At 37.1% G+C, this 14660-nt stretch overlaps 1 protein-coding gene across 1 annotated transcript; it reads right to left on the bottom strand.

Moving 5' to 3' along the window:
* Positions 1–286: 286 nt before the first annotated feature.
* On the bottom strand, positions 287–12844 carry LYSMD3 (LysM domain containing 3). Its single transcript, XM_001503745.7, has 3 exons — positions 12524–12844; positions 8970–9235; positions 287–4243 (listed from the first exon to the last, which is right to left on the bottom strand). Exons 2-3 carry the CDS (start codon positions 9222–9224, stop codon positions 3578–3580), a joined length of 921 nt encoding a protein of 306 aa, XP_001503795.3. The 5' UTR covers positions 9225–9235; positions 12524–12844; the 3' UTR covers positions 287–3577.
* Between the last annotated feature and the right edge of the window lie 1816 nt (positions 12845–14660).

Genomic DNA, 14660 nt, shown 5'->3' with positions numbered 1-14660 from the left:
ATAACTTCTAAAAATAAATATTCTTGTAGTGGAAAGGTTTTCCGTTTCATAGTAAGACTGACACACAGCTGTGGACCGTGCCTCAGGAGTTCTTCTTCCCTGAGATCAAAGATTCTCCCAAAGAACATTCAACTGAAATTTTTTTTCATTTCACTTACATCTTATAAAAATTCCAGTAGACTTTGAGTATAAAAAGGGGGAAATCTGAATTGGTATCTCTATATCAAATAGTTTGAAAGAAAAGGAGAAAAGTTTTGCTTTATTCAATTAAATTCACCAGCTTCCATTTTAGGTTGAATAATAAAATAGAAACTTTATTACATTTTACAGATCTTTTAAGATAAGAAATATAAGGGGCAAAAAGTTTTAAAAACCAGTTTTACAGATGTACATGCTAACATAATGTTCTACAATTCCATTTTGTATTTGTATAAAATACATTATACAAAAGATTTATAGTATTTGCATACATAAAAATTAAATAAAGCATTCAGATATTTCTATGATCTAACAGTGCAATATGCACATACTTGGAAGAAAAATACTGATTTCCTGAGCAACATTGTTGTAATTCAAAGTAAGAATGATTCCCATCATAATGCACCATTTTAAATACAAGCTTCTAAAAACTCCTTTACCCTGTTACACTCTGACTTGAGCCTTGCTTCATGATATTTCTAAAACTCTAACTGTATCCTTCATATTCCCAAGTGGGTAATTTTAGAAGTAGATACCTTTAAAAAGAACTAATTACTAAGTAGTGGTTCATTTAAAGAACTCTTCAGGCCATCAAACAAGCAAGTACAGTCCAGAAAAAGAAAAGCTTTCAAAAACAGTAAGTCCTCTGGAGAAGTTAATTTAATATTACAGTCTTCCTTCAAATTCTTAATGTGGCCAGCAGATTCTATAATCCATCTTAATATATGTTTTGAGGACATGAATCCCATAATTTTCTACAAGTAGGACAGCAAAAACATATTTAATGGCATCCATTAGTTCAAAACAACCTTAACCATTTGTACCCAGATTTTTTTTAAAAAAAGAATCTGCCCTAAAAATAACAGATTTTTCCTCATTTGCAACTCCAGGTTTTTAAGTGAACCAAATGCAATGATTCACAGTTCTGTTACTTTTACATTTGCACATATATATATATATGTATACATAATATATATATATATCTTCTAATGTAAAGCCTCACAGTAAGTTCAAATAAGGGTTTCAACACAAAATCCACAAATATAACTTTTCTTATTTTGTTAAATTTTACAAAGTAATCTGCATTTGCTGCAAATTTTGATGTGTATTAGTACTTTTTAATAGCTAAAGTTATTCCATAACTATTAAATGCTTAGGAAATTTTGTCTTTTACAGATGACATAGTGATTAGAATCTATAATTCGACATAGAGAATTATACGTAATTTAAATTATATTCAATTAAAAATATGTAATTCAAATATATAGAAAAAGGAAACTGTATCATAAGGACATGTTATCTTTCATTCAAGGAACAGGACGCCGTACAAGACAGAAATGGCTTTTAATCAAGTCACAGTATGCCTCACTACTTTTAAAAATAAGTTACTTATTTTGGAAATCAGACATCTATATCACAATTTCAAAGTACCACTAGCAAAAAGGCATCACTGACTCTCCGTAATTTCATCAATTTGATGTAAACAAAGTTCTTCAAAAGACATTTAGAGCCCATCCTACAATCATCTATTTTCTTCTCTAAAACTTGATTTTTCAGCAGGCTTAATAAATACAATGTAAACTGACCAAGTTAACACTGAGCATAAATTAGAAACATCATACTCCTCTTTTCAAGATGCCCAAGGCACATTAAAACAATGTTTTAAACTTTAAAAGAGTTACTAAAAAAATCAACTTGCTGTAACTTCCATATTAACACTTTTTGGTAACTAAGGTCCTCTAATATATGCAAGGGCTTTAACGTGTCACTTCTTTGTCCTGTTGTTTATGATACTTAGCTCCTGAAAATGCATAAAACCTCATTTACCACATATATTTATTCACCCCACTTTGTATCAAGATTGGAGTTTGAAATAGAAAATGACTGGTCAAAAAGCTGAAATATTAAAAATTAGGAAATAATGCCCAGAAAATGAGGTGGTATTATATATCTTAAAGTACATACTTTATTAAACACAAAACAGGCAATCCAGACTCCACCAAATCTTGCTTCTAATCAGTTTAGCTACATTTTAAAAACACATTTAAAAATTAAATGATGAAATCAGTATGCAAATGCTTTGTATTTAGCCAGACTGTGATCCATAGATCTTAAAAGGTGGACAATCAAGCCTTTTCAGCCAATCCACACCTTTGGCCTCTGTTCCCCAATTTGAGCTTACGGTTCAGGGAAAAAAATGTCTAAGTTAGACATTCTCTCTGAAAAATAGATGTTAAGGGATCAATAAATAAGGCCATCTGTTATTGCTAATGCAAAAGGTCTTTTTTACGCTTGCTTTTGCTTAATGAACGATTTTCTGCAAACAGAACTCAGGCAGCCAATGAAAATTTGTTTTGACCCCATTAAGTTGTGCTTGATAGTGAAGATGGGGACGAATTTATACAGCCTATGTTATGAATCCCACTGGACCATGTGAAATAATGCTTAATTTTAACTCTAAAAATTATACTAGCTTACATAAAGTAATATTATAAGGCATTAAATGTCATTAAGGCATGTTACTATATGTAACATAGCAACAACTTATCACAGTATGTAAGGAATTATTTCCTAAATAATGCTAATCTTTACATGTAAAACACTTTTCATCAAAGATTTGCAAACGTGCTTTCAAATAACACAGGCAAATATAATCATGTAAAAAACAGAAACAGAGGCAGCAATTCTTTAACAAAGATGACTTTTAGTCTTGACCTAATCCAGTGTTCTAGTGACCATATGGCAACTTCCCAACCATCACACATTATTTTGAGGGCTTAACAATAATATCTATTTCTTAGCCTCTATTATAGACACTGTACGTTACTTTCCCATTTCTGTTTCTACTTATGTTTCCATAGCGTATGTGCTACACATATTTTTTTAAAAGTTTCAAAATGGAGTTTTAAGTATGTGATATCATAAATAATTTCAGAACCAAACAACTTTTTTGCAACTAAATATTCTGATGGTTCAGAAGTAGTAAATTTTCTTCAGTTGAGATATCTGACGCTATCATTATTCTGCTTAATAAATTTATCATTAATAACCTTGAGCCAAAAAATACTTAAAATTTAAACATAACCAATCTTGAATAAGAAAAATGATGCATTTTCGAAGAACTTCCTAGACACATTTAAATTCATTTCTGCTTTAAGCACTGATATAACATACACATGGATTTACTGCTCTCAATATCAACAGCTAGCAACTGCAGACTTTACACTCAATCCATTTTTAAGTGGCTCAAAAAAAAAAGTGAAAAACAAAAGCATCTTCAACCTCCCTAAATTCTGCCTTTGAAGTGGTTATTGAATAACTGATTCACCACATTCCAGATTCACATCTGATCACTAACATTGTAATTATGAGCTAATTACTACGTTTTGTGATGAACAGCAGGTGGCTGAGGATCTTGACTATGTAGTTTATAATCACCTTGCTGGCCAAAGGGTAGTCCTTTAGTTGGAGCAATTCCGTTTTCCATTTCTCTCTGCTGTGATGGGGGTGTGACTTCCGAATGCAAATGTGAAGAATCCACTGTTGAATGGTGACTAACATCCACTTTAGCTAAAATTTCATAATATAGTAAATAAAATACTGGTGTTATTATACCTACTATCAACATTATCACTACAGCTGTCCACCACCCTATTCCCCAGTCTGCTCCATAATAAGGATCCTTACGTTGAATGTTTTTGTTATCAGGTTCAAAACGTATTTGTTGTGCTGTTAAGGCAGACACTACTTCATTAAGGTTCTCTCTTTTGGTGTCTGTACATTTTACTATTTGTTCTATGTCTCGGTCTACTTCTTTTAAAAAGCTACCAGCTAACTCACTGGAAGAAAGAGAATCGTGAGCTGACAAAATTTCCTGTTGTTCTGGAAGGTACTGAACAGATGAAGGTCGTGAAGCCTGTCTTCCTTTTGGAGGATAAAGTGTTTCTGTCAACGAACTAAACTTTTTTACTGGAATTTTGATAGACCTAAGGGCAAAAAAGTCTTGATCGCTGATGAGATTGTTTACCCTCTTGATATCTGCTACCTGTGGGGGGAAAAAAAAGCAACATTCAACTGAATTCTAAGTCAAAATAGAGGTAGCAATATTCATTCATCCCAGTTACTTTTGAAAGGAAAAAAATGTGAGCTTAATTATTAGTAGTATTATCACACCCAGAGAGATGTTATTTGTAGATAACAGCCCTGCATGATTTTTTTTTTTTTCCTGAGGAAGATTCACTCTGAGCTAACATCTGTGGCAAATCTTCCTCTGTTTTGTATATGGGCCACCACCACAGCATGGCCACTGACCAGCAGTGTAGGTCTGTGCCCCAGACCCGAACCCAGGCCACACACTGAACTTAACCACTAGGGCACTGGGGCTGGCCCCACACTACTTTTGATCTACCAGTCTTAGGAAATCACCAATTACTTTTTACTATCACCAATATATTATTAACACTAATCCTAGCTAGCTATTTAAGTGAATTCTAGGATCCTTTAATATTTCTTTGTACATCATGCACAGATATCACACTTCTGCTGCTTGTAAACAATTTGTGAAGGAGGGATTACACAGAGATACTTATGTTCTTTCTTCCAATTTAGCAATTAGAGTACAGGCAAATGTTAATTTACCCCACTAAAACCACCATATTTTATCAAAACTAAGATGCTATCAACTCTAAGATATGCCATTATTTTATGTATCACTAAGGAAAAAAACACAAATCTTGAAGATGCCACTATTTCAACTTCAAAGAAAATGAATTATTCAACTACCCCCAAGATCAGTCATTTTTATAAGCTGTCCCGATATATGATACAGTCCTCAACCTGTCTGTATATCCTATCCACCTGCCAGTGTGAGGAGGAGCAGGGGACTGTTTCTTAGATTACCAATTACTATACCAGGTTCTCCCACCTTTAACTTATTAGTTCCATTCATCCTTTCCAACAATGTCTTAACCTAAGCCCTGATCATTAGCACCTGATTGATGTCACAGAGGTAAACTCAATCTAGGAAAAAACTTAGATTTCTGGCTTGCTCAACTCAATGGATAATGATGCCATTTACTGAGATACGGAACATTGTGGAGAGAGAAAACAGAATGAATGCAGATTTCATACATGTTGACCTTGAAGTGCTTGAAATATGCAAGTGGAAGATGTCCAACAGGCAGTTATAGATGTATATCTGAAATTCAGAAGTGATCTTGGCCAGAGATAGACTTGTGGATTACCAGCAGAAATGGTAACTGAAGTCACCAGACAGATTCACTAGAAAAGGCCTGGGAGAAAAAGGTGACACAGGAAAGATCCCTGAGGAATGCCAACATTTGAGAGGCATGCTGAGTAAGAGAAATCCACAAAGGAGATAAGAAAGAGTGGCCAGGAAAGCAATATATCATGGTGGTTAAAAGCATGGACTGAGTCTGAAGTACGGCTCTGACACCTTCTAGCTGTATGATTTGGGGCAAGTTGTTTAACCTCTCTGCAATTCGGTTTCCACATATGTCAAATGACAGTAATACTACTACCTGCCATACAAGCCTGTTTTGAAGATTAATGAATTACAATGTATGAAGAACATTTAGAACAGTGACATACAGTATGTTATGCAAATGTTAGCTGTTACTAAATAGTAGGAAAATCAGAAACCTGAAGAATGGAGGTCAAGTAAAGAGGGTTTTTAGGAAGGAGTGGCGAACTGAATCGACTGCAGATTCCTGATCAAGACCTACGAAGAATGAGAGTTCTTGTTGGGAAAATCAACTCCCTTGAAGTATATGTGTCGGAGGAGGAGGGAGGGAGGATTAAAGAGTAACTGGGAGATGACACAGTAAAGATAAAGAGTGCTTTGTCATTTTACTATCTGGAGACTGTTTTTTCTTAAGGCAAACAATTCCCTGACAAATCCAAAAGCCTGACCGACCCTATTCTCTTTAAATGCTCTTTTGCTTGGTAGCTTATATTCTGACTAATAATTACTCAATACCCTTTCTAAACTAGGCTTCCAAAGTTTAGTATCTGCCTAGGTCATCTCTCTGAACCTCCCTATAAAATTTTCTGTTACACTAACTTCCTTGGTTGCATTTAGGATTCCAACCTTGGCCTTTTTGTTCCTCTTATCACTGTTTTATAACAGGCATATTTTTAGTAATTCCTAAAGCTGACTATTTCTAAGTGGAATACAGTACTAAGTACTGTATTTTTAAAATGATAAATCCTTTGTAAGGTTAATCTTTTTTTTGCTAGTTGAGTTCCTATCAAAAGGAACCGTTGCTTATCTTAACTATCAATTTTCCCACTTCTGTGGCCAATGCCATCATTTCTGCTAACGTTAAGCTAGTTGCCTTTCATCGTTCTTCATTTTAAAAAAGGAATCAGCTGATAATCCTGTGATTTCCGCCAAATACATTTTCTATCAACTTCCTCTCTCTCCTTACTACATATATTTTAGTCTAGACCCTGGTCATCTTCATTTTGAATTATTCCAATAACCTCTTTATTGGATCCCCTCAAACTCACCAGCGGGCTCCCCCACCATTTTGCAGCACTCTTGTTAAAACCTTACCTTGGTGTTCTCTCACTATATGGATCAAACTTCCTCAGTTATTGCAAAGGGCTTTATACCAATCAGTCTGTGCCACTCATTTCTGAAACACCTATTAAACTTCCTCTGTGATTCACCTTATTTCCTCCTTGAAATCGTCTCCACATCACTGTTATATGCCTGAAATACTTTCTCCTTTTCACCTCACTGGAAATATGACCTATTTTTAATCATTTAGATGGCATTTCAAATTTCTCTTCTAAGAAAATTTTCCAGGTTCACTAAAGGAAAACCAGTCTTTCTCTAAAAAAGCTGCTGGACCACACTCTTCACTTGGATCTCCACCATGACATTTTTAGCCTTGTCCCTAATTTTAAAGTCTTGATTACTTTCCATCATTGACCTTCTAAAGCACATTCTGTAATCTATTTCTCAGTGGTCTTATGTTTCTACAAAACACATATTCACATTTATTTGCAGTAAAAAATGGAATCAGAAAGTTTCTGATTTAATAATAAACAGTGTTGCCATAGATGAACAAGTTGCAAAAGACCCAGGTCTTACCTCATTAAGAAATGCATTTCAATAAAATATTTTGTTTATTAAATTTTTAAATCAAAATTTGTGATATACGTTTTGATGAATTGTGAATAATTGCAATAATTACTCTATTTGGGAAAAAATAATACATAGAACCTCACAGTCATAGGAAATTTTTTTAATTCAATTTAAATATATATAAATTTATAAATATGTGTCTGTTTCTATTGCAGAGAACGATGACAGATAATCAAGAAAAGGGTTTGAAGTATGAAAATATTTTACACTATGAAAAATTTTGAGAAAAAGAATGATAAAAAATTTCATGCTACTAAAAAAAGAGCTCACATATATATTTTAAATGAATGATTTCCTGTAGCAAATCCTGATGGTATTCAGAATTTCATGCATGCATTTAAAGAGTATTCTAACAGTCTTATTTTTAAATATGAATATCAACAACATTCTGGAAATTACACCCTTTGTAACTATTTTAAGTCATTAGGAAATATTTAATAAGTTCACTTTAAAATGTGCAAGGAGGTACATAGTACATACATTTCAAAATTCTATTGGGAGTATCAGAACAAAAAGTTTGAAAACCAATGTTCTAAACAGTTTCCATATCAATGTGTTTCCACGAAAATAGATTTCATGCTAAGAATGTAAGATGGACGTGACACAGATATAAGATGGGTTTAGACAGAGTTTAATATCTATTAAAATTAAAAATATATCTTCCTTTTACTATCAATCCCACTTTTGGGAATCTATCCCACAAAAATAAAGGTACCACCATTTAAAGATACAGTCATGCACCACATAACAACATTGCAGTCAACGACCAACCACATACATTACCCTGGTGCCATAAGATTAGAACGATATAGCCTAGGTGTGTAGTAGGCTAAGCCATCTAGGTTTGTGTAAGTACACTCCGTGATGTTCACACGAACATCACCTAATGATGTATTTCTCAGAATGTATCCCCATCGTTAAGCGATGCGTGATTGTATAGTTGTGATGATATTCACCACACAATGCAAAACGCGGACAAAATCCTTACCATCCATAAGCAGGAGAACGGCTTAATAATTACGGTACATTCATACTATGGAACATTTTGTAGCTATATACAATAAGGAGTTAGATCTAAGGCTATGAGGGACATCCATGACATACTAAGAAATGAAAAACACAAAGGCAACTCGCAGAGTAACAGGCATAGTATAAATCAATTTAAATACAAAAAAACCAATGCCCTCCCAAGTATTTTATTTTTATGTATATATACACCAAACATATGTATATTTGGGGGGAGGGGGCTACAAAAAAAAGGTATGGAAAGAAACACACCAAAGTGTGTTATCTAAGGAAACTGGGGCAGAGAAAAACTTTTCCTTATATATCTCTACATTCTGTTACAAATGGAATTAGGAGAAAAAGATAGCACATTGCTGATATTCAATACTGAAAACAGAATCACAGATTTAGAAATAAACAAATTATTCACTTAAAAATTTAAAAAGTTAACATGATACAGATTTCTATTGAAAGAAGAAAAAAGAGAAGGAAGAAAAAGACAAGACAGAAGGGCACAGAATTTATTTCAATTTGTGCTATGAACAGATAATTTATTTTGGACCACATTATGCAAAATCAAATTAAAACTTACCGTACAACAGTACTGAAGGGCTATTGCATTTAAAGTATCTCCTTCCTGTATATCTTTTGTTAATACTATAATGTCATCAAGTCTATCTCTTGATGTACTTCTTCGGATTTTCTCTTTTCCCCTGGATCGAAGCTCATACACTTCAGCATCCTCCTCCAACACATCGCTGTCTGTACAATTTCCAAATGTATGGACTTGACCACTTGAATGAGCTCCTGGAAGAGGAAAACTACGATTCGGATGCCTTCCTGCCATAATGTCAAGATCTGGGGGGAAAAGAAGGCAGAGAAAAGTTTGGAATGTAGCTGATCCATTTGACTGATTTACATGAATCTTACATTCAAGACACTTCTTTTGTTTTTTTTAAAGAATGGTTTTATTTATTTAAAAATTTAGGTTCAAGTTACAGCTGTTGAAGTACAATGAACATATTTGGCAGTGGAGACAATGGGATGGGAGGAAAAGGTAATCCATTCTTACTGACCATATATCACAAAACATGTGGGGGTGATTACATTTTAACAAGGGCAAATTTAGGTCAAAAAATTAAGATCCCCTTATTCCGAGTATGTGAAGAAAACTAGGGAAATAATTTTGAATTGTCTTAACAGGTCATGATCATATATACAATTTATAGTTCTGCTGGAATCAAAATATATCTTTTATATGTACACACAATACTTTTATGAACCCAAAACTTTCTGGCTTATTCTGCATTTAAGTTCACATGGGATTGAAATATCTTTTGGACTACCTACCTACCTCCCTGGATCACAATGAATTCAGTATTTATATTTAGCACAGTCTGTGCCTTCTATCTAGGTCATGATTTTGCTCTCAACCAGGGACTTCTTCCCAGGAAGGTTTTCACCAAACTTTAACTTATCAAAGTCCTCATCAAACTTAACTTATGGTCTGTAAAGACTGAACATATTTTAGATCACTATATGCATTTCTACTTTCACAAAAGACAGTGTAAGACTGACTGAGAGCTGACCTAAGTTAAAAACATACATCAATGAATACTTTTTGTTTACTTACATACTCACTCTCAACTCACCTTCGTCCAATTGATCTATTCTCGTTAAAAATGAACAAGAGCATAAAAAACAAATTCCACACACAGTTGTAGCTTCAGATTAATTGTTCATATGAGAAAAGATGATAGATTGCTTTCAGTTATTGTTGTGAAAGATGGAGAGAAGTGGACAGGAAGTAAGAGGCATTCTGGAGATAAAATATTTAGGACTTAATGTGGCTCAGATACGAAGAGAGCAAAGAAAGATCACACTAAGATTTTTGACTTGCATTACGGAGTAAATGGTGTCATTCTCTAAGATACAGTACACTAGAAGAAGAGCTGGGGGGGCGCTATACAGTCAAATTCAGGAACGTCTGGGTTAGAGATAATTTTGTGACTCATCTGCACATAGGTACTAACTGAAGCTGTAGGTGTAAATGAAATTACTTAGAGAGAGTACAGAATAAAAAAACAGGGTCCAAGACTGAGCCTTGAAGAATGTAGTAGTTCTGGGGGAAGGAAAATCAGCCTAAAAGAAGATGGAAACAGAATGTTCAGAGGAAGAGGAAACCATGAAAACGTGTCAGTGAAGCCAAGGCAAAATGATGTCTCAAAGGAGGACTTAGATCAACTGTGAATACTATGGACAAGTATCAAGTGAAAAAGAGAAAAAAATTAAAAAAAAAGAAAAGACCAACTCCAAAAGCCAGAATTTGTAAGATGGATGACAATAGATTATACTCTCCACGGAGGCACATACTTGTAAAATTTTGAGAACTATTTCATACAACTGAAACCAATCCTTCAAAAGCAGTTTCTGACTGTGCTCTATGGCAACATTGTAATGCTTTAAAAACTCAAGGGTTTCTATTCAGATAACATAGATAACTAATAGCTATATACTAAGTCGATTATTTCATCTCTTCCCCTAGGTGCTACATTATTTATTACCATTAACTGGGATTCCTAACTTGACAGCCACTACAGCAAGCTACCCACATTTTACATCTCAAAAGCAGTTCTGAAGTCATGATCACACCTATTCCTTCAAGGAATTCCCAAAAGTGACAACTCTAAGCAGCTTACAGATTAAATTTGTTTTAATACCATCATAAATTAAAGATGCTTTATTTTTATTTAATTCTCAAAAAAGTTGAAAGAGTACCTCACCTTCACCTAAAATAGATAATACTTCTATTTCTACTTATTTAACCAAGTCTTTTCTGTCCTGTTTTTTAATGCAGGGAACGTCAGTGAGTCCTAGGCAAAATTTTATACATATGTACATTTTTCTGGGAGAATGTTTATTGTTTTCATATTCTCAAAAAGGATCCATGATTTAAAAAAGTTAAGAACCACTTATACAGCAATTTACACGTGGCTATAATGACCCATTTATGCTGCCCTTTAGACTTCTCCCGATCATTTCTCAGAATCCTAAACTGCCTTAGCACAGCTGAAATTCACTGAGCAACGCCCAAAAGCCATTTTAGATATTTCTGTCAACCTCTCTCCATAATATATTGCTAAATGATATTCAAAGACTAGAATTCATCTGTCTCACTATCACTTCACTCCCTTTTATAATAAAATGCAGGCAGCAGAATACCATAAACTGGGTATTCTGTTTCTGAATAAGCAAGAATTGGTTGTGCCTAATCGAAGTGAAAAGCCAGATTCTGTCCCAGGCAGATAATTATCTGAGCTAACTATAGAGACCAGAAAGCACACACTATTCAAAGTCATCTTCTCAATTCTCTTCACCGGTCAATTCTCTTTGGGCAGGAAAAAAGCACGAATCTCCTCTTCAGAAAATCCAAACAAGCCTGAATGCTGCATAGATTACAAGCGGTCAGAAATATAATTCCCAATGGATACGACGGTAAAGCGCTCATCAGCTCAGCCTGTAACTGAAAATGGTTTCCCAAATACCTTCGTCCTGTATAATAGCTGCTGTTAGGCGTTTCGCTTTGACACTCCTCAAGCAGGGAGCAATAAAGGGGCCCGAGGACACGAGCTAGTTCAGCAGTGGGACAGTATCACAGGGACCGTATCCGCCAGGGCCAATTCAGTTTTTAGAAACTTAACTTCCCTCCCTCTCCATTCCACACATCTAGTTTTTTCTTTCCCTGCTATCCTCTGCGAGGATTCAGTCTCAGACCTTTAGGTCACACTATCACACTTGGAAGATGTGGACGAGATAAGATCAGCGAATATTCAACACAAACACGCAGCTATGGGAGAAATGTGGTGTGTTTGGGTGGGGAAAACGTTGCTCCGGGAATCGGGCAGGCAGGAGCTCCTCCTCTGAGCCTCAGTTTCCCCGACAGTGTAACGAGAGGCTTAAGCGGGGCTGGCCTCGAAGGTCTCCCCTGCCAAGAGGTCTCCTCCCCGCGGGCCGGGGTCTCAGCCCCAACCGGCCACCCCCAACACACCTGCGGCCGAGGGCTCCGCGCCGCCTCCAGGGAGGGTGCCGCGGGCCCCACCCCGCCGGCCAGGACAGGGGCACCCCCCTTCTCGCCGCCATCTTTACCTGTCTCGTTAGCAGCCGGGACGCATCGAGGAGACGCCTGCCAAGTCCGCCGCCACCGCCGCCGCCGAGCCGGTCCAGTTCATGGCCAAGCCTCCCCTTTCGGCTGCCTCCGTGCGCCGCGGCCGCTGCCGCCGCCAACGTCTCCGCCTCCCGGGCCCTGCGCCGCCGCCACGTCCGCAAACCTGCCGTGCGTCATCACGTCAAGTGGGCGGAGGTGGGAAGGGGCGGGGGAGGAAGCGAAGGGCGGGGGCGCGAGGGCGAGCCACGGACCCGGGGCTCCCCAGCCACAGGCCCAGCCGGGCGCGCAGGCGCAGGGACGCTGCTGGGGTTTGGGGGCGGGGCCCGCGCTCCAGTCCCGCCCCTGACTCCTCCCCTTTGGGCCCCGCCCCTTCATCTCCAGTAAGGTAGTTCCGCGGGCCAAGTCCACGGGCTCACCCTGCGACCTAGGGCGACTTGAGGGCTGCGCCTTTGTCCTTCGTACACACAGCGCTGACAAAGACTGTCTAGAAAACACTGAGGGGGGAGGTGCTGAGGGTCTGTCGAGGGCTGTTGTGCATTTCTTCTTGCTCGGCGTCTAGAGATTTCTGTAGGGTGAGGAAGGACTCCCAGAAGCACGGGGTTGACATCCATGTTTTAGAATGCTGCACTATGCTTATTACTCTTCCTGCTGAATCCTCTAGGCTTCTGCAGAAGAGGCGAAATACTGGAGAGAAACCCTGGGGCGGCGGGGGACTGTGGTTTCAGTCTTTGTACTTATAGGTGAGGAAAGTGAGCCACCTAGAGTCAGGCCCCGGGAAATGTTTGCCCCAGTCCCGGTTCTCAGGCTGCCTATTCTCAATGAGACAAAGCTGTGCACAAATTGTAACTTAACTGATTTTGTTTTGAAAATAAACTGAAAGTCGTTGGTAGTCACTGTTGGGATCTATGAGATATTTGTTTGTTAATAACAAACTCATGACTTCACTTATGGTTTTTCTCACAAACTTACTAGATGAGTGTGATAATGGGTTTGAGTTTATGTAAATAAGTATAAAGCGTTTTAACCACGGGCCTAACGTTTCCTGTCGTTGAGGTTACAGACTTTGCACTTTGACGACCACGCTGTCTGATGACAGTATACATTTTAGACACAAACAGGCAGGGTGCAGGGTGCAGAACACTTCTTTTCAGAATGTCTGAATATTTATGCATCATGAAGCCTGTGAAGCTTTGTTTTAGATTATTTTCAAAGAGTATGTTTTTTGTTTTCTGGATGTGCCTCAGTAAAGGTTAGGAATTCTGCACTGCAATATTTTTCTTTTATTTGAGGCGATAGGCGCTGCGCTCCACAATGCTACAAAAAGAACTGCAGGAGAAGAAGACTAAAAAAAAATTGTTTAAAGTTTGTCGGAGCTGTTCTGTGTGCTCTTGCCCTTGTGACACCCCTGTCTGTAACCATTTATCACTGAGACATTTTCTCATCAATAGACAAAGGATATATTCCCTACTTGATGTGTAGGGCTTCAGCTGCTCAGCCTTCATGAATGTTAATGTGAATACAACCTTCTTTCTGCACATAGGTTACTCTTCTTATTTTAATGTCAATAGGCAGTGGAATCCATGTGAGAGCCCAAATGATAGAATTTCAAGCACTTCTCCAGGATTGCTACCTGTTTCCTTTGTATAAATACTTTCTTGATGATATCTGCATGCTCTTGAATCATTATTTATATTTAACACAGGTGCAGTTATTGCACTTTTTACAAAAACACAACAATAGAATATTTTATTATTGGAATATACAAAGGAAGCAGTTAGCCATGAATTTTGGCCAAGTTCCAAAAAGCTGGCCAGTAGGAACAAGTACTTTGTCTTTGAGAAAAAGGATGTCCCCAGTGCTCAGCAAAGCCAAAAGGATTTTCAGTTTTTTGAGATCACGTCTGACACAGTTTTCATTACAAGGCTGTAGATGAAAGAACATGTAGTTTCTAGGAATGGGTGTTTCTGTCACTAACAGGTTTTGTGATTTGCTACAGAATAAAAATTGTGTTGTAATGAGAGTGCAAACTGGTGCAACTGATTAGGAGTGTTACTTAGCAGTGTCTATCAAAGTTAAAACTGCGATTGACTGAACTATTACATTACTAAGTAATTACCT

This window comes from Equus caballus, chromosome 14, assembly GCF_041296265.1.
Source record: "Equus caballus isolate H_3958 breed thoroughbred chromosome 14, TB-T2T, whole genome shotgun sequence".
Lineage (NCBI taxonomy): Eukaryota > Metazoa > Chordata > Mammalia > Perissodactyla > Equidae > Equus > Equus caballus.
Note: the sequence above shows the minus strand (reverse complement) of the source record. Positions and strands in the feature narration are given on the sequence as shown.

What these genes read in the sequence shown, in the direction of transcription:
- LYSMD3 (XM_001503745.7), bottom strand. Translation starts at nt 9,224, where the DNA reads ATGGCAGGAAGGCATCCGAATCGTAGTTTTCCTCTTCCAGGAGCTCAT. An exon ending in CCCTTCAGTACTGTTGTACG is followed by an intron (nt 4,244 to 8,969) that starts GTAAGTTTTAAT and finishes TTCCCCCCACAG; the next exon opens with GTAGCAGATATCAAGAGGGT.